We start from the raw sequence: 23,591 nt of genomic DNA, 5'->3' as shown, positions 1-23,591 counted from the left end.
AGATATAGCTTGGAATCACCTGTTGTGGAATACACATGAGCAATCACTCGAAGAAGAAAAGACAGTTACCTTTTCCATAACTGGTGTTCTTCGAGGTGTGTTGCTCATGTCTATTCCACATCCCTCCCTCCTTTCCCTCTGTCTGAGTCGTCTGACAAGAAGGAACTGAGGGTGGGGGGAGCACGCAGCGCCCCTTATACCATGCCATTGAAGCGCCACTCTAGAGGTCGCTAGCGCGCTCCCGTATGGGTACTGCTAGGGGAAAAACTTCCGGCACCGGTGCACGTGGCGAGCACGCACACCTATTGTGGAATAGACATGAGCAACACATCTTGAAGAACACCAGTTATGGGAAAGGTAACTGTCTTTTCATCAAATTTATCTGAATATGCTAATAGAAAGAAAGGACAGCATTCCCCAAATAGCAAACTAACCATACACAAAAATGTAGCCCAAGTAGAGCTGCCTATAATCCAAAGAGCCAGAGACTCCTTTGGGTGCACTGGGGCCACTTCAATTAATGTGGAAGGCATTCATATACTTCCAGGTTGGTTTCAGTGCAGCATCACAAGACAGATACAAATCAAGGACCAGAATATTACTTATTAAATCCCACAGTCTCGCTCTGTGTCTTTTGATTATTCAGCCTTTTCCTATCAGACTTTTTCCAGCTTGTGGTCATTTTTATTTTCTAAGTGGCCAATGTTTAGTAAATTTCTGATGTTTCATTCCGTTGAAGGTGGACTTATTTTTCCCCCATATATATGTTCATGATAGTCAGAAGAGCCTGAGAATCTCCGAGGGCAAGGTGTCTACTAAAATCAAATGCTTTCCTGCACTGAATCTTATCACCTTGAACAGGATCCCCAGGCTCACATGAAGGATTCATGTGTTGTCATGCTGAAGTAGGCAAAAATATTTGATTGGTTAATATGCCCAGATGATCAGACATGGTGAGCACCTAAGCTCCCATCTTAAGCCAGTGTGGGGAGGGTTCAGAAATTCTACAGATCGCACACTTGACTGTAGTAAAAGGCAGGTCACTTCCATCATTTGTAGAGAAGGATTTTAATGCTCTGCACAAAAGGTACTTACCCTTGCTCTGCCAACCTTTTTAACCATTGTTCTACTATTGTTCTTTAAACATGAAACATGCAGCATTTCCAGGAGAAAGTGGAATTACTGGAACAAGAAGCGGCGAATGAGAGACAGCAGCTAGTGGAGACTCACATGGCCAGAGTGGAAGCCATGCTGAATGACCGTCGCCGCATTGCTTTGGAGAACTATATCACAGCTCTGCAAGCCGTCCCTCCCAGAGTAAGTAGAATACCACAGACTTAATCTGCTATGTAGAAATCACATCAGATATCCTAGAGAGAGGAAGACACCAAAGTACAATTCCCCTCTATAAAGGCACAGAATAACATTTTCTTTTCCCTCGTGAGAGATTCACTAAGGATGTTGCCCAAAATTTTCAAACCTGGGTTCCTAAAGTTATGCTCCTTAATCTGTATTTAGGCACCTGATACTAAGTTACTTGAGCTTCAGAAGTTAAAAGCACCCACAAATCCCAACAAAGTAATAGTTAAGTGCTACAGTGTGGTGTGCAAACAGTAAGACTTAAGATGCCCTTTCCATCTCAAAGTTTTGTGATTTTTGTGTGCTTAAATATTGGGATGCTGGGGGATAGAGCTCTTGTGTGAGGGTTGTTGGGCATTTGACTTCAGCTCCAGAACAGAATCTTAAATATAGTAGATGTGCTAAATATTATTGTTGTTAATTATGAATATAAACACCAGTTTCAAGATGTGTATTGGATGGAATTTTTAATGAATCCATATTGTAATGACTAAATTTAGTCCAAAAATAATAGGTCTGTATTTCCCAGAGAAAAATGAGCCCACTCAGAGTTTGTGGAAAACAGTCAATCATTTTCTATTTTACTGACACTTATTAGATGGAAAAACCCTTAGGGCACTGACAAGATTTTAAGTCAACGTACAGATTCAGCAACATTGGAAAGTAATGCAAGTGATAAATTTGGAAATGCATCCAAAGCATTCGTTAATCTGCCAGAGCAGAAAAAAGACAGTCAAAGATACATGGCTACTGAAATTTTGAAACAAAAATTCCTATCACCACCACACATTCCTATGGTTAAAAGTCTGAACTGTTCTCTGATGTGCTAGAATGTTGGTGATGATGACCAGGAGTTGCGCTTATGTAAGAGGTTTAACCTCTCTTACTTGACAGAATAGACTGAGTCAGCGAACCTCCCCCTGATGTCACTTGAGTAGGATAGTTTCCTTTATGGAAAAAAATCTGCTTTGCGGGGAAAAATTCCCCTTTGGAAGGAAAACTGCTTGTCAGCTGGATTGTGTGAGAGACTGTCACTACTTAACCACAGTGGTAGGAAAGATTTAAAAGCTGGGCTTCCACGTTCCAAGATTGTGCACTGTACGACACAAGGCAAAAAACAAAAATTTCTACAAACAAGTCTTTCAGATAGATGAGTAATGTGCAACAGCATTGTAGCTATAACAATAAATATTTTTAAAATGAGGAAGACTGGGTTACAGGTGAAAACACAAATTCTCAAAATCACAGAATTTGAAGATGCTTGGGTTTGGGGTTTTTTGGTTGGTTGGTTTTGTTTTTAATTAACCAGTTAATATTTCATCATCGGCTTTAACTCAGCCCCTCTATTCCAAAATCCTGGTACGCTTGTTTATCCTGCAGATAAGGTGGTAGAACCCTATTACCTGGCACTTAAAGGAAACTCAGATCTTCCCAGTTACATATATAAATGGTGATAATGCAGTCTTTTGTAGGCTCCACAACTTGAGCTCACCTTTTTACCCTGTATCAATTAAAAGGGGAATCTCAGGCCTCTCCTGTGAAGGCTTGTAGTGTATATCCTGTATATTTAGGGTGAATGTGGAAAAGCTTGATCCTGGTGTATGTTTTGGAGCATGGGATCTCTGATTAATTTTGACAGGATAGAAAGACATGCAATCTGTGGTGTGGTAGTGGATGGTACAGGGTCTTGTGCAACCGTATGTTAAGAGTAAGATGTAACAAGTTGTGGCCTCTGACTCGTACTATAAGGATAGTGAAGAGCCTGGTCTCCAGCCCTTAATTAGTGGGTAGGTTAGCAATTTTTAGATCAACACACAGTTTCCTTTTGGATAGTGTGGTCAGTAACTCATAGCTGAAAATTACATGGGGGTAGTGCTTGAGATAAATCTAATCATAGCTTTTCTACTGATTTACTGCATGGCCTTGGGCAGATCACTTAACATCACTGAGTTTAAGTTTTCCTCTCAGTAAAATGTGGATAGCATATCTGCCTTACAAGAGGATTATGAGGAATAAATAAACTTTTAACGTATTGGAGAGCTTCCAGTGAAAGGAGTACAAAGGAGTAAATATTTTAGTCTAGTTTTGGGGAGCAAAGTAACTGATGTGCAGATTTGGGGTTAGCTCCATGTCAAAAAGAGCTAAATCTTTTCCCACTTCAAAAATTGGGACTGACAACCTGTGTCATCCTTTGGACTGATGTGTTGAGTAATGTGGATTTACACATCACTCCATGGAAATGGGGATTTAATGGCATCTTAAAGTGACCCTGAACTAGTCACAGCAAAAATCCTACAGTACAAAAATTGATCTATTTAAAGAGAGTCGGCCCTGCAACACAAAGCTGTTGCCTCCTGGAGATGTTACCATACAGAGCCTCACCATGATCAAATGGAGGCCGTGGGGGGTGAACAGCAGCTCTGAGGTTTTTAATAGTTCACCTACCGGTATTGTTAATGATGCTATACTTGCCTCCATCTTTTTTTTCTCATTTTCATTACATTCTGTTGCCAGTATCAACTCAGATGTGCGGTTCACAACGTGCAGCAAACAGATTTTGAATGCAGTCGCAGGGCCTGTTTTGTTTTGTTGTTGGACAGTGGCTGAGAGCTGAGGGATAGTTAGTTTTGGGTGAACAGTCTATCAGATGAATTTGGGCATGTGACTGTTTGGATGATCTTCTGACTCATGAACAGCAATACCATCAGAATCCAAATATCAGTCCTCTCACACTCCTACCCCAAGGGAAAACGGGAATGGGGGAAAACTCAGCTAGAGCTGTGCATACATCTCTGGACTCAACCTCATCTCGGTCCTTGGGAAACAGCTGGCTGGAATGACAATGAGACAGGATGTACTCTTGGGGGCTTTATCACTAGCAAACTGAAAGGAGTTTGGACCTGAGGGAATCAAACCTTCTTTGTTTTCTGCTAAACAATCCTTCCCGAGAAGGAATTCCCCTCCAATAACACTTTCCAATAATAAGTCAAGCACTGTGCTATTTTGTTAATATACTCACTACAGGAATAAAGTGTAAACATTTCTAGCAGCTTAATAAGTTAGTTTTCCAAGTGAGGTAGCCAGATTCTCTGAGAAAAGGTATGGGAGAGCATTTGTGTTTAAATTGGAAAACAAATGGTTGTGTTCCATTGCAGTTTCTCCGCAGAAGAATGTGCATCCCTGGTGCACAGGCTAAGGGGTGAGCTTTTTGTGAATGCTTACTGTTAAGATACTGGCAGCACAACACTGCCTTGAGAGAGAAGCAAGTTCGAATTTGTAATAAAGCTGTTTTGAGCTTTTTCTTTGCAGGGTAATGTTCTTTAGGCCTATGCCACGTCTTTCTCAGATGGATGAGAGGGTCACAAGCATTACATGTTGTCAATTTTGCTTTTATTTAATATCATAAATACACTTTCTGCTGCAAAAAGGCTTTCAAGAAGAAGATAATCTAGTGAGGAGGGGCAGTGAACTTGGACTCAGCAGATCTGGGTTCAGCTCCTGGCTCTCCCCAGTCTTCCTAGTGAGCCTTGGAAAGTCAATCTCGCAGTGCCTCAGTCCCCCTTATGAAAAATTAGGATAATGCTATTCTCATACCTCACAGCAATGCCATTAATAATGGGGGGGTGCTGTGATACTACAGATAAACACCTAGCGAGGCGTTAGACATTCCCAGCACAAGGCTGAATAGGGAAAAGAGTGACAACACCGAGACCGGGGGGAGGGGAGAAGGTTAAAATTAAAACAAAAAATGGGAAGAAGGAAGTAGATTATAAAACAGGAGAGAACAGTTTTGGGTGCTGTCAGCCACGTACAGTACAGTTTTACGTGCACACATGCGTACACCCAGACACACAAGTTCCAGGCGATCGTCTTTTTTTGGCCCGGGGCACCCTAGCTGGTTTTGGCATCTTGCACATTAGTGCTGAGGAACTGGAATTCATTTATGGTTTCATTTTGGGCAGGACAGATTGGTATAACTGCAATATTTTTGAAGTAATTGTACACCACAGTACAATCCCAGCTACATAGACATTCTGCATGGTGACCCAGCATTCAGGTAAACAAAGTACAAAATGGAGTCACATAGCTCAAGGCCTATTTAAGAACAAAACTAAGCAGAAAATTGAGAAAGATAGTGCAATTGAAAGCAACATCATGCAAGCTATCCAAAACCTCAGAGCTGATCCTCATCTCCAATTCTTTGTGCAGCCGAGCTGCTTCTGTACTTTGTTGCCTATGGAAATGGAATGCAGCTGTTCAGTCTCCAACGTCAAAATATTGCACTGGTTTGCACTGCTCAATGGTATTACTACAGAAAGGAGGATTAATGGCAGGTGGTGTTAATGTGTAACTACAGCTGTAATCAGTAGTTTTGTTCTTCATTTTACAAATTAAAAAAAAATAGGGGAATACATAGTCATAATTCTCTCTGAGGAGGTTAGCTCAAATATTTGTTCACATTTTATTTTTCACGTGTACATGGAGTTTAATTGGCTTCCCCTCCTTTTCTCACACACACACACACACACCCTCATTTGATCATAGTTACCTTTGGCTTCCTATGTAAAAACTGTTTTTGCCCCTCAAGTTCACAATGGTATAACAAAAGAAATATAAGGAAAAAGTTCAGAGGCTCATTTTCCCACTGCCTCATACACTGTGTGCAGAGGGTTTAAAATGCTACCGTCCTGATTTGGAAACGCTAGGCACAAGCGTAAATCACGGCCCATGGGATAAGGCCCTGAATGTCTCTCTGAATTTCGGCTGCCATGTTGTTTTTGTTCAATTGCTTTAAGAAGACTATAGTTTGTGCTTTTAGGGCAACACGGCTCACTTGCAGAAGGTGGTAGTGCCCTCTGCACAATGGGGTAGAGTTTTGGCCATCACGGTGGGAGAGAAGGGCATGTGAAGAGGCCTCTTAAGGGGCCTCTGCTCCCTGAGCACGGCAGGTCTTTCCTGAACCCAATTAGACTGCTGTGGGGAGGTGCAATTGGGGGTCGACTAAAGGGGGAGGGTCTTTTGTATCTGCAGTTGCACTGATCAAATGATCAAAATACCTGGAGTTGGGAAAGAGGGGCAGCAGCCACTATTCCAGCCCATAGACTCGCTCACCTAAACCCACAGCTGTGGAGTTTTTTGCACAAAGCCCGATTATGGGATTTGTGCCAGGAGGAGTGGGTTTCAGCTTTTCTTTCAAACTGGGTCAAACTTTGAGAAATCATCATTTTCAGCATTTTTCCAGCTGCTGTTGGAAATGCTTTTGTGTGGATAAAAACAGACTCCCTTGCTTCCTAGATGGTTTGCTTGATCACGTAGTGTAGTCATAATCCTCGGTTTGCCAGCAGGAGAAGATGGGTTTTCTAGGAGCAAACTACTGATGAAACAAAATGGAGGCAAACCTAGCCATGTGGTAGGTTTTACATAACTTTGCAAGGTCCCATTTTATCTGAAACCCAGTTTTCAGAGGGAAGTTTTTCTAATAAATGTTTCTGGCTTTGCTCCATCTCAATAACAAGTAAGAGCAACATTTGCAGGTGTTTTTAATTTTGTAAAACCTAGTGAGTTGTAGTTTTGCTTTTCGAAACTTTAATTGGTCCAAATCTTGGTCCCATTTTATCCTTCTCTCCGAAAGTCAAGGGAGGTGTAAAGCTGGGAAGATTGGATATAAATTGTGGCATTTTGCCTATGTGTAGGTTAAATAACAATTTTTATTTTTATTTTTGGAAACTAGCAAAAGTTACAGATGGAAACCTCATTAAAACCATATGAAAGGAAACTGAATCCAGGTTTAAGTAATGTTTGAAATGTTATTTCAGTGTGAAAGTCTCTTTAAATATTTGTAGCTCACCCTTCAGTGGAGTCTTTCTTGAATGTTCCCATGATAATCCGCTTTTTCTGCACCAGACCAGCCCCATTAACTTTACAGTCATTTGATAAAATCCAGCAAGTTAATCATCCTTATAGGCTAATAAAAAGAAGTAATTGTTGGGCATGCCTCTTATTTTCAAGTGAGAGAAAAGTTTTTGATCAAAATGATGAGGCTGCTCAGAATTTTGCATGGAAGTTTCCCTAGAAGCTGTTTTTCAAATACACAAAATTGCTTTAATTGGGTTTTTGTTGTTGCTGTTTTTTCAGTGGTCAGTATTCTGCACTAGCGAAATGGGAGTCAGCTTGTTGTCTGTATCAATCTAGACTAAATTTGATAAACTTCCATTTTCCATAAACGCAGTGAAATTGTTGTTTCAAAACACATTATACACGAGTCGCTGAGATTGAAATGGTGGTTCAATAGCATAGGAAGATAATAGGTTTAAGGGTTGTATAATATTTCTCACCTGCTTGCAATTGTTGTATCAGAGCTCAAATTTCTGATAATGTCTGGTTTCTGGGTCAGGAAAGAGACCAGTGGGACACTTTTCATTGTAATTGCCTCTTGAAAAGAAAATATAAGAGTTTTCATGTGCTAACTTGTTGGGTATAAATAAAGCCAGACTTCCACCAGTTAATCATTTCCACAGTCTCCAGTATAGAAGAATCCTTTGGGTATTAAAGCTGAAAACTGGAATAAATGAGAAAATAAAGGGTGGGGGGGACTAAACCTCAGGATATAAATTAATAGAATTCCCTTTATAGACCAGTGGCAAGGAACTGTCAACATTGAATAAAATCAAACTAAGGCCTTCTTGGTATGGCAAAGATTAGTAGAAAATGGAGATAAAGAACTTTTTATATTCAGGGTGTTATAGGAATATCTGTTAGGCTACACTTCTGTTGGGCTACACTTTGCAGCCTTCAGTTTGCTTCATGAAAGTATTTCATAAATGAATGCCTATAACCGTGAATTCACTTTTATGGGGGTGAGTGTTTTCTCATAATACCTTACATTTATAAAGCTGTTTCATTAAGAAGGGTCTCAAAATGCTTTTTTGACCTTGGATGTAAGGATCACTTCTCCCACCATTGAAATACAGCCATTTCTGGAGTGAAAATTCAGCAGCTATTGTGCATCAGGAAGATATCAAGAAAAACTTGAAAAAGTAAAATTACAGGAGAGATTTAGACAGACAGATTCTAATTACCTGAGTTTGGAATTTGTCCAAGACATTAGAGTTAACACTTCACTCGTGGAAGTGGAAAAAGTTGGCTATGAATATTCATGGATTGTTTATGGTCATGAAACCTTTATTTTGCCTCTCATCCAAATGATGGCACTGGCAGTAGCACAACTCCCACAACTCCAACTTAAGGCATAGATTCCGTACTACTATAACTAAGAGGAACAGATGCCATCTGCCAAGTTATCATCAGAGTTTCCTGCTTCATCTGGACTTTCATTGTCTCTCTCAATTTCCAAACTGTTATGGAAATTTTAAGACTGCGTATTAAGCACACTCCAGTCAGGAAATTACACAGTCAAGGTCATATTTGCAACTTTAACTCTGTCCTTTGTATACATTTTCACAGTATGTAACAAGACGGTTTCCCAAATAATAGAGTATAGACACAAATGCCGTATCTTGTAATAACGTGTATGCAGGATGAGCTGAATGGAAGACATTCACAAACCAACTACGAAAACTACAGATAACCATCATTACACAGCATGCTCCACACGAAGTCTGCAATAATTGACTAACAGTTAAAATTGACTGGCTTGTGGTAAATTTGCAGCTATATTACATTGTAGTTAACTGTCTCAGAATCTGAATTGGACCCAGAAAGACACTGCGGCTGAGTTGATGGAAAGATACATAGTATTTGAGTGCTAACAGAATGAGTTTTAAAAAAAAAACTTATTTTAGAACTTATCAGAGAGAAAACTTGTCTGTAAAAATATATGTTAGGCCATTCTGGCAATTAATTTAAGTATAAAAGATTATAAATATGATTGTAGAAAATAATTGCAGTATATACCGATATTCTATATTATTGGAGAAATAATATGTGATCATGTAATTAGGCCGTACCATACGGAATACACAGAAGGGGACTACGTTTTATTTGTTTTTTAAAAGGCAGGTGTTTGAATCTGCTGAAAGGTTAGAAATATTAAATTAAATTCCATAGAAGATGAGTTACTGGGCAGGATGCAGGTGAAGTAATGAAGAGTACTTGATGAGCACAAGTTCATACCACTCCACAATTTATTACATAGATAACCTCAGTCTGTTTGTGTCTGCACACACATGCACACCGTTCTTCGTAATATATAGATAATGTGAGCATGCCCTTGCTCTTAAGAAATTTAATCTCTGTGCCAACCAATCAGGATTTTCCAGTGTTCTGAAATCAGCATTACACAATATTCTTAATGAAATAAGATGTGTTCAAAATGTTGAGGAATTAAGTATTCTGCTGCTTAGGAGGTAATTTAATTTCTTGTTACTGGATTAATAAGAGTAGCCGAAAGGGCTAGTCAAGATAAATATAAGTGTGTGGATGAGGAAAGTCAATTTGCAAAATACAGTTTGCTTTCTGATAAAGTTAAGTGAGATAATTAAAAAATAAGATTTTTGTCAATTATTCTCGCTGGATTGTAATGAAAATTATTCTATAGGACACAGGCAGCCCCTGCTAACTGCCTTATGTAGTTTATTATCTGTTTGGCATACAGTCCTCCAGCTTTTTATTAATTATTATTATTATTAATAGTAGTATAGCTACAAATGTATAAAAAAAAATTCTTAAAAATAGGGAGCAGAATTTAATTGATAAGTACCATAGCCAGTAATTTTTCAATAATTATCAACCCTGTGGATTAAATATTAAATTTAAGACACACAGGGCTGACTCAGTGGTCTAGCAGCAGTGCAGTCTTATGCCGAGGGGATCAGAGTTCAGACCTTAAGATTTAAATGATCAGATAATAGCAATGTTTTCATTTATGCTTTAATCTGAAGGTCCCTTCCCCGCCAGCTGTAGTAATCCATGCCCTAAAATTACAATAATCCATCCAGCTATAGGAACTGATCCTGCATCCCTTCAAAGTGGGTAATTCTCAGTGAAGAGAATGGGAGTTCTGCATGTGATAGGATTGCAAGGATTTGGCCCATGCTGCAGACTGTTTTTGTGGGGTGGACACAAGATCACTTTAATTCCTTCTTAAAACTCAACTCTGCCAGGATGCCTACAAGACGCTATCTGCTGAGAACAGCTAGGCAGGAAGTGAGCCATAACTAATGTTCATTTTCTAAGGCATGGTCCTTTCCCTCTCATCTCATTCTCTACCTCCTCAGCATCCCCTTGTTTGCTGCATCCACCTAGATTATAAACTCTTTGGGGTAGGTGCTGTCTTTTACTATGTCTTTGCCCAGTTCCTAGCACGATGAGTTCCTGATCTCAGCCGGGGCCTCTAGTTACTATCGTAATACAAATAACATTGAACTGATCTTTAGAGTAGTTAGATAATCAAGGTACAAGTACCACCATTTCATTATTCTATATGCATATCTCCAGCACCAGCAGTTACCAATTTATTATATCTTTTTCCATTCTCATCCTTGAAAAGTAATTTTACTTTTCCATGACCGAAATTGTGCATATAAAACATCGAGGTTATTTGTGGTCCCAGCCACACCCAAACAGGCAAAGCTGCTGCTGTGCTTTCATTGCTCCTTACTAAATTTGACAGCTTTGTCTAGAGTTAAGTTTCTTAAATTTCTGGCATCAGACTGGGGAGGGGTGGGGAGGGGAGTACTGACCTCTTCCAGACAAGGCATGAGTATGATTATTCTTTCTTGGGCAACTGAAGACTCTGGAAAAGCAGAACCAATAGACAATATGCCATTTGTTTTGTTGAGCCCAAAGTAGAAATGACCTCACATATCTCCATTTAGCCATGGAAGCTTGTAGATTATTTGCTCAGTTACGCACAGGGAGTTGGTGGCAGTGACAGGAATATAACCCAGTTCGCCTGACTCAGTCCCTTGTAATAACTACTGGACATCAGGCAAGGCTGAATGGTTTATTACATATTGTAAATAAGATGGCCACCTGCCATGTGCCCAGGGTGCTTCTGCATTGCCCTATCCTTTGGTCTCCCTCTTCCAGTCCCTTTTACAGAGATTCCACACCCTTGCTCATCCAGCCACCGCCCTGATTGGGACCTGGGTTTATTTGGACAATAACTCAAAAGTAAACTCAAAGTTCCAAAAATCTGTCCCCAAAGCATAGCTCTTACCTCAGAGCTGTGGGGAGTGAGGGTTCCTTCGTAAAGTTCTTTCTTTTGAATTATTAGGGGTGACCCACCTTGTGGTTCAGCTTACAACTGTCCTGCTCAGAGCTAACTCCCATGTAGACTTCCTAGAGTCAGTTCCCCTAAACAGCTGCTTCTCCACTCTTGTAGGGAACCATCTGCTTGAGACTCCCTCCCCACACCAGGTGTCTCTGTTAAGCTCATGTAACAAGCCTGATCCTGCCTTCAAATCTCCTGCAGGCAGCTCCCTCACTCCATCTCGCCTCCTTTGCTCTCTCACACGTACCTATGGGGATGAATGTTGTGGCAGCAGTCAAGAAATCCTGCAAATACATGTAATCCAACTCTTCCAGTGATGGCTCCATTCACAAGCTCCTAGCTATTAGCAAATGAACTTTCCTAATCAGTGTGAGACAATAGAATGTTTCACAGCATCAAAAACTCTCCTTAGCTTTAAATCACACTTCTTCAGAGTCCTGATTTCCTAACTTTCATTGTGCTGTTTGATAAATAAGTAGACCATTCATTACTGTCCAGGTCTTACCTTGGGTCAGTATAGTTAAAAACAAACCTCCAGACTTGTTTGAGCACATGCAGAATATCTAGTGCTTTTTTTTTCCTCCGTTGGAAAGAAACTAAGGTGTCACTACTGTACAAAAACCTGTACATTTAATAGTTTATTTGATGTCTTGTGCTTTTAATTAAGTTTCATGTGCAAACATCCAAGAGTCGCTTCTTGGCAAATGGTGCTCTAGTTTCTCATGATTTATCTGCTGTATCTTCCTGTTAGTAGTAAGTTTTGGGCTTTTCTCAATTTTTTCAATAATTACACTTAAAGTATGTTGCCATGTTATGCAGATGGGGCTAGCAGAATAAGTGGTCCCTAAGAGGGATTTATTATTGCTATAGCAATAAGACCTCTCTTAGTATAGTTGTCCCAGATAATGTAAATCTTCCTGGATCTGACCATCACAGTCGACATAAACATGCTGAGGGAAAACAAGAAATGTGTCCCATGGCATTAAACATGAAACTTAAATGGAGAGTCTCTTCAAGAAATAGAAATTAATGTTTGTCTTCTCTACCCTAACCTATATATATATATTTCTTGAGGCAAAGAGGACTGAAATGTCAACAAAGATAATCTCTCTTCCTTTCTTTGAAGTTCCACTGTTGTTTTAAGTCCCCCTGTGCTTCCTTCTTCTCTAGGCTCTGTTTCTGTAATCCTTTGACAGTTATTGTTTCAGTTCACGTTGTCCTTACTGCAGCACTCATAAGGTTATTTACTTTTAGGGACTTTGTCCGTAGCAGGAGTCTGCTGGCAGTTTCATTCCAAGACTCTGTACCACTAATGAATTTCAGTCCTAAAGCCAATAAAGCTTTTTATTTGACTTTGAAACAATGTTGCATTTTTTTATCTCTAGGCTGGAAATTTCCTTAGAAGAGATTTTCTTTTTCTTTTCTTTACTTTTTTAAAGATTTTTGAAAACTAAAGAGATCCTTAACTCTTTCAACACTATACATCAGTGTAAACATCCTGAGTAAATTTCAGCAGGCTTTATCCCTATAAATGAGCACCTATACCAGTCTTCTTCACACCTTCTGAACCCATTCTCGATTCACTCCCACCCTACTCCTCCAGAGTGGAGATGGGAAAATGGGGACCTGGAGGTGGGGAAGGGAAAGTGGGGACCCAGGAGGGGAGGGATCTGGGTTCTGAGGGGAGAGAGGATAGAGCTGAGGGAACATAGAGCCCCTGGTATGGGAGGACATTGGGGGGAAAGGGAGTGAATACAGAAACCCTGGCATGAGGGAAAGGGGAAAATGGGGAGCATCGGGGGTGGGGGGTAGGGAATGGGAGGTCACACCGAGCCTCTCTCTTGGGGAGGGTCAGTGGTATGGGCACAAATCCCCTTTACATGAGGGACAGAGAGGGAAGAGTTGCATAGGGTCCCTGAAATGGAGGGAGGTGGGAGGGTAGCACACGGAGAGCTAGTGAGAGGGAAGTGAAGGACTGCAGAGGAGTCCCTGGCGGGTGCAGTGTGTTCTGCCTAGACAAGCTGTGGAAATGTATGAACTCCTAGTTTCAGGTAGGCCTCGATTAGCATCTTAACTAGGCAGTTCCTGTCGTGCAGTTCAGGTTGATTACTTATTGCTGACACCAAGAGTAAAACAGTTACTGGGTACATCTACATTGCAGTTAGACACCCACAGCTGGCCTGTGCCGGCTGACTCAGGCTCAGGTTGCGGGACTGTTTAATTGCAGGGTAGATTTACAGGCTGGAGGCCGGGCTCTTTGACCCTGCGAAGTGGGAGGGTCCCAGAGCTCAGGCTGCAGCCTATACTGCAGTTAAACAGCCCTGCAGCCCAAGCCCCATAAGCCTAAGTCAGCTGACACTGGCCTGCTGCGGTTTTTAATTGCAGTGTCGACGTACCCCCTGAGAGAAATGTAACCGATGGAATTTAAATCGGGCCAAGCTGGACACTCCCAACGCTCTCTAGCAGTCATATCGATCTGCGGCCATTGCCCAGCTGCATAACCTGCAATATACTGATCAAGTGATTGGATGTTCTTCCCAGTAGTTGCACCTTCTTCAGTGGGCAGGTGTTGCAAGCAGTGACTGTTTTAGTGCTTTGTCTCATGAGCAGTCTTTGATCTAAGGTATCCCAATGCTCAGATATGCAGAAAAATACGTTGAATTCAGAATTTTCTCCTGCTTTTCTTCCATAGCCTCGCCATGTGTTCAATATGCTGAAGAAGTACGTGCGTGCAGAGCAGAAAGACAGACAGCATACCCTCAAACACTTTGAACATGTCCGCATGGTGGATCCAAAGAAAGCTGCCCAAATCAGATCTCAGGTAATAATCAGTAAATAGGGCAAGCAGCGTTTTGAACTATTGCAAATCTACTATCAGCAATTTAAATTAAGTTCTGTCTCCTGAATATACGCTGTAAACTGTGATACTGTCTGCTAAATATTTGACTCCCTCTTTTTTTTTTACAATTTTAAATACAATAGGGTCTTAAACATTCTGACCAGGATTTCTATAGTCATTTGTAAGGTTACTTCGTGGTGCCCATAACTATAAATCGTGCATTTTGCTTGTGTCTAACACACTTTTCAGCTGAGATCACTGTATTTCATGGCACATCAACTGCTGAATGTTTGTGCAACCCTTGATACATTTGTTTTGGAACAGTTTTCATATTTTTATTGCAAATTACATAGAACAAAAAAGAAGCCAACAGAGATGTAGTTGACTTTCAAGATGCCAATTAAACTTGTAGACACAGTGGCTGAATTTGAAAATATGTGCTGTAATCTGTAGAATCTGCTTTTTCTTTACCGATACCATGTAATTGGAAACTTTGCCCCAGCTGTGATTCTTGAACTGATAAGGCATTGCTAGCAGCCAAATTAAAGACATGTAATTCCATTAATGTTAATGTCATGGTTTACACAGTAGACACCCCTTAGTTTTGAACTCCTATGCCAAGTTCGGAAGTTGAGATTTTATTGTTTTAAAAATCACTGGAATCTGAAATGTTCACCTCTGAAAGAACCTTAAAAATCATCATCCTTTTTTTTTAACCTTTAATATGACCATTTATTTTAAAATTTGGATTACTTTAAAACTGAGGCTGTGTGCAGCTGAAATTTGCAGTATACAGGGAAGTTTGGCAGTTGCTGGACAAGGAAGAATGGGAATTGGCAAATAAGAAATTCGAACAAGGAATGCAGATGTATTTCTGAATGTACTTGCACTGGTCCCTGTGTTCTCTCAGCACAGCAGAACTGCAATAAGAGCAAATGTGAGTGCTGAGATCTTGGTACTGAGGGATGTTTCCTCCTCTATATTTTATTGACTACTAGAGCTGGTCAGAAAATTGTGGGGGGGAAAGGTCTGCAGAAAAGTAACTTTTTGGTGAAAAATTAAAAACCAAAATATTCCAGTTATGAAAAGCTACCACAGTGCCTCATAGCAGTTGTAGTTTGGGTGCCTTATGTTCTCACTCTTGTATAGGGTGGGCTTCCTGGTCAAATTACATCATCCATAATGCACCATGGTCTAGCCTCTTGGTGGTGGGAGATGGTGCTTCATGGGAGTCCAGTGGCATGGTGCATCATGGGAGAGGAAGTCCGGCTGGGAAGCCCAGCTTATAGAAACTGAGGCCATGAGGTAACACAACAGAACTACAGCTACCACAGCTGCATTTCTGAATTGAATAATTTTGACTTTTGGATGAAATCATTTCGGTTTTTGGAACATTCTGTTTTTCATAAAAAAAAAATCTAAATTTTACACAGAAAGCAAACACTTTCTGGGAAATGTTTGTTTAGTCAAAAACCCAATTTTCCATCAAAAAGCAGGTTGAACCAAAAAATTTTGACCACCTTCATTGATACCCTCGTCTCATTCAGTCCTTGTTAACATGTTTGGTATGGACAAGAATGCTGGGAGAAGATGTAAGCTCAGATGCAGGAACACAAGGAGGGGCCAGACAGCAGAACCATTGCCAGAAAGACTATTTCTGTGTCAGCTGCTGGAGAGAGCTGAAATGTGCAATAGATTTCATGACTGGAGACTTGCAGAATCCAGGAGGCATGCCTCAGTGTGTTTATACCTTTTCCTTTGAAAACTGTCGTGCGTTGTAATATATAAATCTGCAGTGATGACTGTAGGTAAAATGCTAATGATTTCCCATCAAAATGGATCTTCTATTTCGGTAGGTTATGACACACCTACGTGTGATATATGAGCGCATGAACCAGTCTCTTTCCCTTCTCTACAACGTACCAGCGGTTGCTGAGGAGATTCAGGATGAAGTGGGTAAGTTAACTGTTTATTTTTTGAATAAGAATCATAACGATCTAGAAATGAATTGGGTCTTAATGTTCAAATAGAAAAAGAGTTAAAATACAGTGCTTCCTTTTGTCTATAGTGAAAATAGCTAGCAAATAAGAGGACAAACCTGTCAATGTTTTAAAACTATAAATGGGGACATTTCGGGGGATGTAAATTACGGACGTATCTTTTATCTTGATGTACTCAGGACTACGATGAGCTTTCTAGAGGGAAAAAGATTATTCATATTTTGCTTGCATAATGGCCTCTCCCTCCTACATTGTTTTTTTGAAGTGGCTATCTTTTAATATAGGACTTTAATTCTTACAGAATATATGCAACAATGTCTTCACAATTTTTGTCTGAGTATCTTAAATTATACTTGGCACCCACACACTGTAAAGAAATCAGACACAGCTGTTGACTCTTGTCACCACTAGATTTGGGAGGATACCTGATGGAGATCAAATCATATTTCTTCCTTTTGGATATTTAATTCAATGTGATAAATCTAATTTGGGTGTCTTGGGAAGACCCCAAGCAAAATATTAACTTGCCAGGACTTAAACATCTTTTCTTTGACTGATCATTATAATGCTTTCAAGCTGGCATATTTCCAGTTAAATTTCAGCAATTCCATGTCACTCGTTGATATGACATGGGAAATTTGAGAATGGCAATTAGTCATACTACTGTAGAGTAGATGAAAGTTAAATGGCCTAGAGGAACCATGCATCTAAGTCAGTGTTTCTCAAACTGGGACCGCCACTTTTGTAGGGAAAGCCCCTGGCGGGCCAGGCCGATTTGTTTACCTGTCCCATCCACAGGTCCGGCCGATCGCGGCTCCCACTGGCCACGGTTTGCCAATGGGAGCTGCTGGAAGCGGCGGCCAGTACGTCCCTCGGCCTGCGCCGCTTCCCACCGCCCCCATTGGCCTGGAGCAGCGAACTGCGGCAACTGGGAGCCGCGCTCGGCGGAACCTGCGGACAGGGCAGGTAAACAAACCGGCCTGGCCCGCCAGGGGCTTTCCCTGCACAAGCGGCAGCCCCAGTTTGAGAAACACTGATCTAAGTCCTCCATGAGGGTTTTCATTGTGCTAGTTTAAATTGCTGATTCTTCTTAGAGTGATGGTACCTATTGTATTTCATTGTGGGTTACGCATGTGCCTGGAGTTGGAGCATTTGAAAGTGTCCCTTGGTCCGCCCATGCATCCTGGCTCCCTGCGTGCTTCTGTCTGAGGCAATAAAGGGCGGGGTAGACCGACCGCATCTTCAGTTCTTTCTCACCGCCACATGGTCCAGATCAGAACCTTCAGTGTCCTAGTCTCTGACACAGTTATAATAATTATAATTATACAGTTTTCAGATTTAGTCGTAATTTTAATAGTTTAGAATAGGGTGGAGCTCAGGGGTCTCCCCCCGCCCGAGTACCCCATTCGGGTACTGGACTATTCCCAGAATTCCGGGCTTCAAATCGTGTCTCCTGCCCGTGATCCTTGTCGGTCAGTGACGGCCACCAACACTGCCTCTACTGCCTGAGAGAAGTTCACATCGCGACTAGGCGCAGTATTTATTAATCTTTCCCCAGCCGCACCCAAGAAGAATGAGCACTTGGTTTCGAGAAGTATCTCATGGAGGTGGCCATGAGACCTCAATTGCACCCGGGCCATGGAACCCCCCTATACATCAGCCTGAATTAGAGAGGAGCGTGCCTCCTACTGCTCTTAAATCCGACTCCGATATCGGAGGAGCCATTCGCGCAGACCCCATGTCACGGTCTACTCGGGAAGGTAGGAAGCGCACCCATAAGCATGGGACTAAGGGTATGTCTACACTACGAAATTAGTTCGAATTTATAGAAGCCGGTTTTATTGAAATCGGTTGTATACAGCCGATTGTGTGTGTCCACACAATAAAATGCTCTAGGTGCTCTAGTCGGCGGACCGCGTCCACAGTACGAGGCTAGCGTCGACTTCCGGAGCATTGCACTATGGGTAGCTATCCCACAGCTATCCCACAGTTCCCGCAGTCTCCGCCGCCCCTTGGAATTCTGGGTTGAGATCCCAATGCCCGGATGATGCAAAACAGTGTCGCGGGTGGTTCTGGGTACATGTCGTCAGGCCCCTCCCTCCCCCGTCACAGCAACGGCAGACAATAGATTCGCGCCTTTTTACCTGGGTTACCTGTGCAGACAACATGGAGCCCGCTCAGCTCAGCTGAGCTCACAGTCACCATATGTCCTCTGGGTGCCGGCAGACGTGGGACTGCATTGCTACACAGCAGCAGCTGCTAACTGCCTTTTGGCGGTAGACGGTGCAGTAGACTGGTAGCCTTCATCGGCGATCTGGGTGCTGGCAGCCGTGGGGCTTGCCTTTTGGCAGTAAATGGTGTATTACGACTGTTAGCCGTCCTATTACAAGTCGGGTCATCGCACATTAGCAGAGTCTTCCCCGAGCAGCCGATCGTGCAATAGGCCTGAAGACCATCGTCATACACCGCCCCGTATTTGCTGCCAAGCACCCAGAAAGATGCCGAGGGCTATCAGTCACGCTGCACCATCGTCTTGAGATGTAAAAAATAGATTTGCTCTGTATTCATTTGCTTCCCCCTCCCTCCCTCCGTCAAATCAACGGCCTGCTAAGCCCAGGGTTTTCAGTTTAATCTTTGGGGGGACCATTCTGTGTGACAGTTGTTTGTGTTTCTCCCTGATGCACAGCCACCTTTCTTGATTTTAATTCCCTGTACCTGTACCTGTACGCCATGTCGTCACTCGGCCCGCCCTCCCTCCTTCCCCTAGTCCGTCAGATACTACGTTTGCGCCACAGCTCATAGAGCCGAGAAGCGCCTTTCGCGCCTTTCCTTTGAATTCTGGGTTGAGATCCCAATGCCTGGATGATGCAAAACAGTGTCGCGGGCGGTTCTGGGTACATGTCGTCAGGCCCCTCCCCCCTCGTCACAGCAACGGCAGACAATAGATTCGCGCCTTTTTACCTGGGTTACCTGTGCAGACAACATACCACGGCAAGCATGGAGCCCGCTCAGCTCAGCTGAGCTCACCGTCACCATATGTCCTCTGGGTGCCGGCAGACGTGGGACTGCATTGCTACACAGCAGCAGCTGCTAACTGCCTTTTGGCGGTAGACGATGTAGCATGAGTGATAGCCATGGGGCTGGCAGCCGTAGGGCTGCATTGCACCAGCCCCTTGCCAGGAGATGGTATATTGTGACTGGTACCCATCGTCGTCGTACTGGTGTGGCTGTCAATCATGGCCACCTGGGCAGACATGCTACTGTTTCGATGATGATGGTTACCAGTCGTAATACACTATTTTCTGCCAATTGCCCAATATTGTCTGCTAAGCACCCAGAAGAGGCCGACGGCGATGCTGGGTGCTGGTGGACGTGGGTCTGGCAGACGTGGGGCTGCATTGCTACACAGCAGCAGCCCCTTGCCTTTTGGCAGATGATGGTATATTATGATTGGTACCCATCGTCATCGTACTGGAGAGGCTATCACTCATGCTGCACCGTCGGCTGACAGCTTAAGATGTAAAAAATAGATTTGTTCTGTATTCATTTGCTTTCCCTTCCTCCATGAAATCAATGGCCTGCTAAGCCCACGGTTTTCAGTTTAATCTTTGGGGGGACCATTCTGTGTGACAGTTGTTTGTGTTTCTCCCTGTTCCTGTACCTGTACGCCATGTCGTCACTCGGCCCTTCCTCCCTCCCTCCCTCCTTCTCCTGGTCCATCAGATACTACTTTCGCGCCTTTTTTCAGACCAGGCGCCATAGCTAGCACTGGGATCATGGAGCCCGCTCAGATCACCGCGGCAATTATGAGCACTATGAACACCACGCGCATTCTCCAGGAGTATATGCAGAGCCAGGACATGCCAAGGCGAAACCCGGACCAGGCGAGGAGGCGATTGCAGCGCGGCGACGAGAGTGATGAGGAAATTGACATGGACATAGACCTCTCACAAGGCACAGGCCCCAGCAATGTGGAAATCATGGTGTCACTGGGGCAAGTTCATGCCATGGAACGCCGATTCTGGGCCCGGGAAACCAGCACAGACTGGTGGGACCGCATCGTGCTGCAGGTATGGGACGATTCCCAGTGGCTGCGAAACTTTCGCATGCGTAAGGGCACTTTCATGGAACTTTGTGACTTGCTTTCCCCTGCCCTGAAACGGCAGGATACCAGGATGAGAGCAGCCCTCACAGTTGAGAAGCGAGTGGCGATAGCCCTGTGGAAGCTTGCAACGCCAGACAGCTACCGGTCAGTCGGGAATCAATTTGGAGTGGGCAAATCTACGGTGGGGGCTGCTGTGATCCAATTTGCCAGGGCAATGAAAGACCTGATGATAGCAAGGGTAGTGACTCTGGGCAACATGCAGTCAATAGTGGATGGTTTTGCTGAAATGGGATTCCCAAACTGTGGCGGGGCCATAGACGGAACCCATATCCCTATCTTGTCACCGGAGCACCAAGCCACCGACTACGTAAACCGCAAGGGGTACTTTTCAATGCTGCTGCAAGCCCTGGTGGATCACAAGGGACGTTTCACCAACATCAACGTGGGATGGCCGGGAAAGGTACATGATGCTCACGTCTTCAGGAACTCTGCTCTGTTTCGAAAGCTGGAGGAAGGGACTTTCTTCCCGGACCAGAAAGTGACCATTGGTGATGTTGAAATGCCTATCGTGATCCTTGGGGACCCAGCCTACCCCTTAATGCCATGGCTCATGAAGCCGTACACAGGCAGCCTGGACAGGAGTCAGGACATGTTCAACTACAGGCTGAGCAAGTGCCGAATGGTGGTGGAATGTGCATTTGGACGTTTAAAAGCGCGCTGGCGCAGCTTACTGACTCGCTCAGACCTCAGCGAAAAGAATATCCCCATTGTTATTGCTGCTTGCTGTGCGCTCCACAATATCTGTGAGAGTAAGGGGGAGACATTTATGGCGGGGTGGGAGGTTGAGGCAACTCGCCTGGCCGCTGATTACGCGCAGCCAGACACCAGGGCGGTTAGAGGAGCACAGCAGGGCGCGGTGCTCATCAGAGAAGCTTTGAAAACGAGTTTTGTGACTGGCCAGGCTACTGTGTGAAACTTCTGTTTGTTTCTCCTTGATGAACCCTCCAACCCCCCCCCCCGACCCAGTTCACTCTACTTCCCTGTAAACCAACCACCCCACCCTACCCTCCCCTCCCGCTTGCAGAGGCAATAAAGTCATTGTTTTTTCACATTCATGCATTTTTTATTAGTTCCTCACAGAAGTAGGGGGATAATTGCCAAGGTAGCCTGGGATGGGTGGGGGAGGAGGGATGGAAAAGGACACACTGCATTTTAAAACTTTAACTCTTATTGAAGGCCAGCCTTCTGATGCTTGGGCGATCATCTGGGGTGGAGTGACTGGGTGGACGGAGGCCCCCCCACCGTGTTCTTGGGCGTCTTGGTGAGGAGGCTATGGAACTTGGGGAGGAGGGCTGTTGGTTACACAGGGGCTGTAGCGGCAGTCTCTGCTCCTGCTGCCTTTCCTGCAACTCAACCATACGCTCGAGCATATCAGTTTGATGCTCCAGCAGACGGAGCATTGCCTCTTGCCGTCTGTCTGCAAGCTGACGCCACCTATCGTCTTCAGCCCGCCACTTGCTCTGTTCATCCCGCGATTCATCCCGCCACCTCTCCTCTCGTTCATATTGGGCTTTTCTCATCTCCGACATTGACTGCCTCCACGCATTCTGCTGTGCTCTATCAGCGTTGGCGGACATCTGCAGCTCCGTGAACATATCGTCCCTCGTCCTACGTTTTCTCTTTCTAATGTTCACGAGCCTCTGCGAAGGAGAAACATTTGCAGCTGGTGGAGGAGAAGGGAGAGGTGGTTAAAAAAGACACATTTTAGAGAACAATGGGTACACTCTTTCATTACAAGGTCGCATATTTCGGCTTGCAGGCAGCCATGGTAGGCCACAGTGTTTTGGCTTTTTTAACCTTCTTAACATGCGGGAAAGGTTGCAAACAGCAGCGCATTTCCCATATCAAGGATGAATTGGGTTGTCCATTTAAAATGGGGTTTCAATGTAAAAGGAGGGGGCTGCGGTTTCCCGGTTAACATGCGGCACAAACACAAGTAAACCACCCCCCACCCCCCCACACACACACACACACGATTCTCTGGGATGATCACTTCACCCCTCCCCCCACCGCGTGGTCAGAAGAGCAGGAACGGGCGCCTCTGAAAGTCCCCTTAATAAAATCACCCCATTTCAACCAGGAGAGCTTTCTGGAGATGTCCCTGGAGGATTTCCGCTCCATCCCCATACACGTTAACAGACTTTTCCAGTAGATGTACTGGCCGCGATTGCCAGGGCAAAGTAATCATTAAACACGCTTGCTTTTTTTTTTGTAATGTTTACAAATATTTACAAAGTTACACTCACCAGAGGTCTCCTGTGTGCCCTGAGGGTCTTGGGTGAGTTCGGGGGTTACTGGTTCCAGGTCCAGGGTCACAAACATATCCTGGCTGTTGGGGAAACCGGTTTCTCCGCTTCCTTGCTGCTGTGAGCTACCTACAGTACCTCCATCGTCATCTTCCTCGTTCCCCGAACCGTCTTCCTTGTGTGTTTCTCCAGTGAGAGAGTCATAGCACACGGTTGGGGTAGTGGTGGCTGCACCCCCTAGGATCGCATGCAGCTCCGCGTAGTAGCGGCAAGTTTGCAGCTCTGCCCCGGACCTTCCGTTTGCTTCTCTGGCTTTGTGGTAAGCTTGCCGTAGCTCCTTAATTTTCACGCGGCACTGCTGTGTGTCCCTGTTATGGCCTCGGTCCTTCATGGCCTTGGAGATCTTTTCTAATACTTTTCCATTTCTTTTACTGCTACGGAGTTCAGCTATCACTGCTTCATCTCCCCATATGGCGAGCAGATCTCATACCTCCCGTTCGGTCCATGCTGGAGCTCTTTTGCGATCCTGGGAGGACTCCATCACGGTTACCTGTGCTAATGAGCTCTGCGTGGTCACCTGTGCTCTCCACGCTGGGCAAACAGGAAATGAAATTCAAACCTTCGCGGGTCTTTTCCTGTCTACCTGGTCAGTGCATCTGAGTGGAGAGTGCTGTCCAGAGCGGTCACAATGAAGCACTGTGGGATAGCTCCCGGAGGCCAATAACGTCGAATTCCGTCCACACTACCC

At 43.8% G+C, this 23,591-nt stretch overlaps 2 protein-coding genes across 11 annotated transcripts in view; one reads left to right on the top strand and one right to left on the bottom strand.

Annotated features, from left to right (window-relative positions):
• Positions 1–23,591, top strand: part of APP (amyloid beta precursor protein) — a 323,444-nt gene that overhangs the window by 240,463 nt on the left and 59,390 nt on the right. For all 10 annotated transcript variants that reach the window (XM_005289303.4, XM_065576464.1, XM_065576485.1 and 7 more), the window contains 3 exons: positions 1,159–1,317; positions 14,286–14,414; positions 16,289–16,388. In XM_005289303.4, the coding sequence (XP_005289360.4) occupies positions 1,159–1,317; positions 14,286–14,414; positions 16,289–16,388 (388 nt within the window). The remainder of the gene's footprint in view (positions 1–1,158; positions 1,318–14,285; positions 14,415–16,288; positions 16,389–23,591) is intronic.
• LOC135977196 (uncharacterized) lies at positions 21,621–23,414 on the bottom strand. The gene is made up of 2 exons (XM_065576537.1): positions 22,844–23,414; positions 21,621–22,260 (listed from the first exon to the last, which is right to left on the bottom strand). Exons 1-2 carry the CDS (start codon positions 23,232–23,234, stop codon positions 21,758–21,760), a joined length of 894 nt encoding a protein of 297 aa, XP_065432609.1. The 5' UTR covers positions 23,235–23,414; the 3' UTR covers positions 21,621–21,757.

Source organism: Chrysemys picta, chromosome 1 (assembly GCF_011386835.1).
Source record: "Chrysemys picta bellii isolate R12L10 chromosome 1, ASM1138683v2, whole genome shotgun sequence".
Taxonomy (NCBI): Eukaryota; Metazoa; Chordata; order Testudines; family Emydidae; genus Chrysemys; species Chrysemys picta.
This window is presented reverse-complemented; position numbering and strand designations above follow the sequence as displayed.

Bases quoted from the DNA above. Each gene is read 5' to 3' on its own strand.
- LOC135977196 (XM_065576537.1), bottom strand. From the start codon at position 23,234: ATGAAGGACCGAGGCCATAACAGGGACACACAGCAGTGCCGCGTGAAA. The intron at 22,261-22,843 runs GTGAGTGTAACT...CTCCTCCACCAG, and splicing joins GGGCACACAGGAGACCTCTG to CTGCAAATGTTTCTCCTTCG.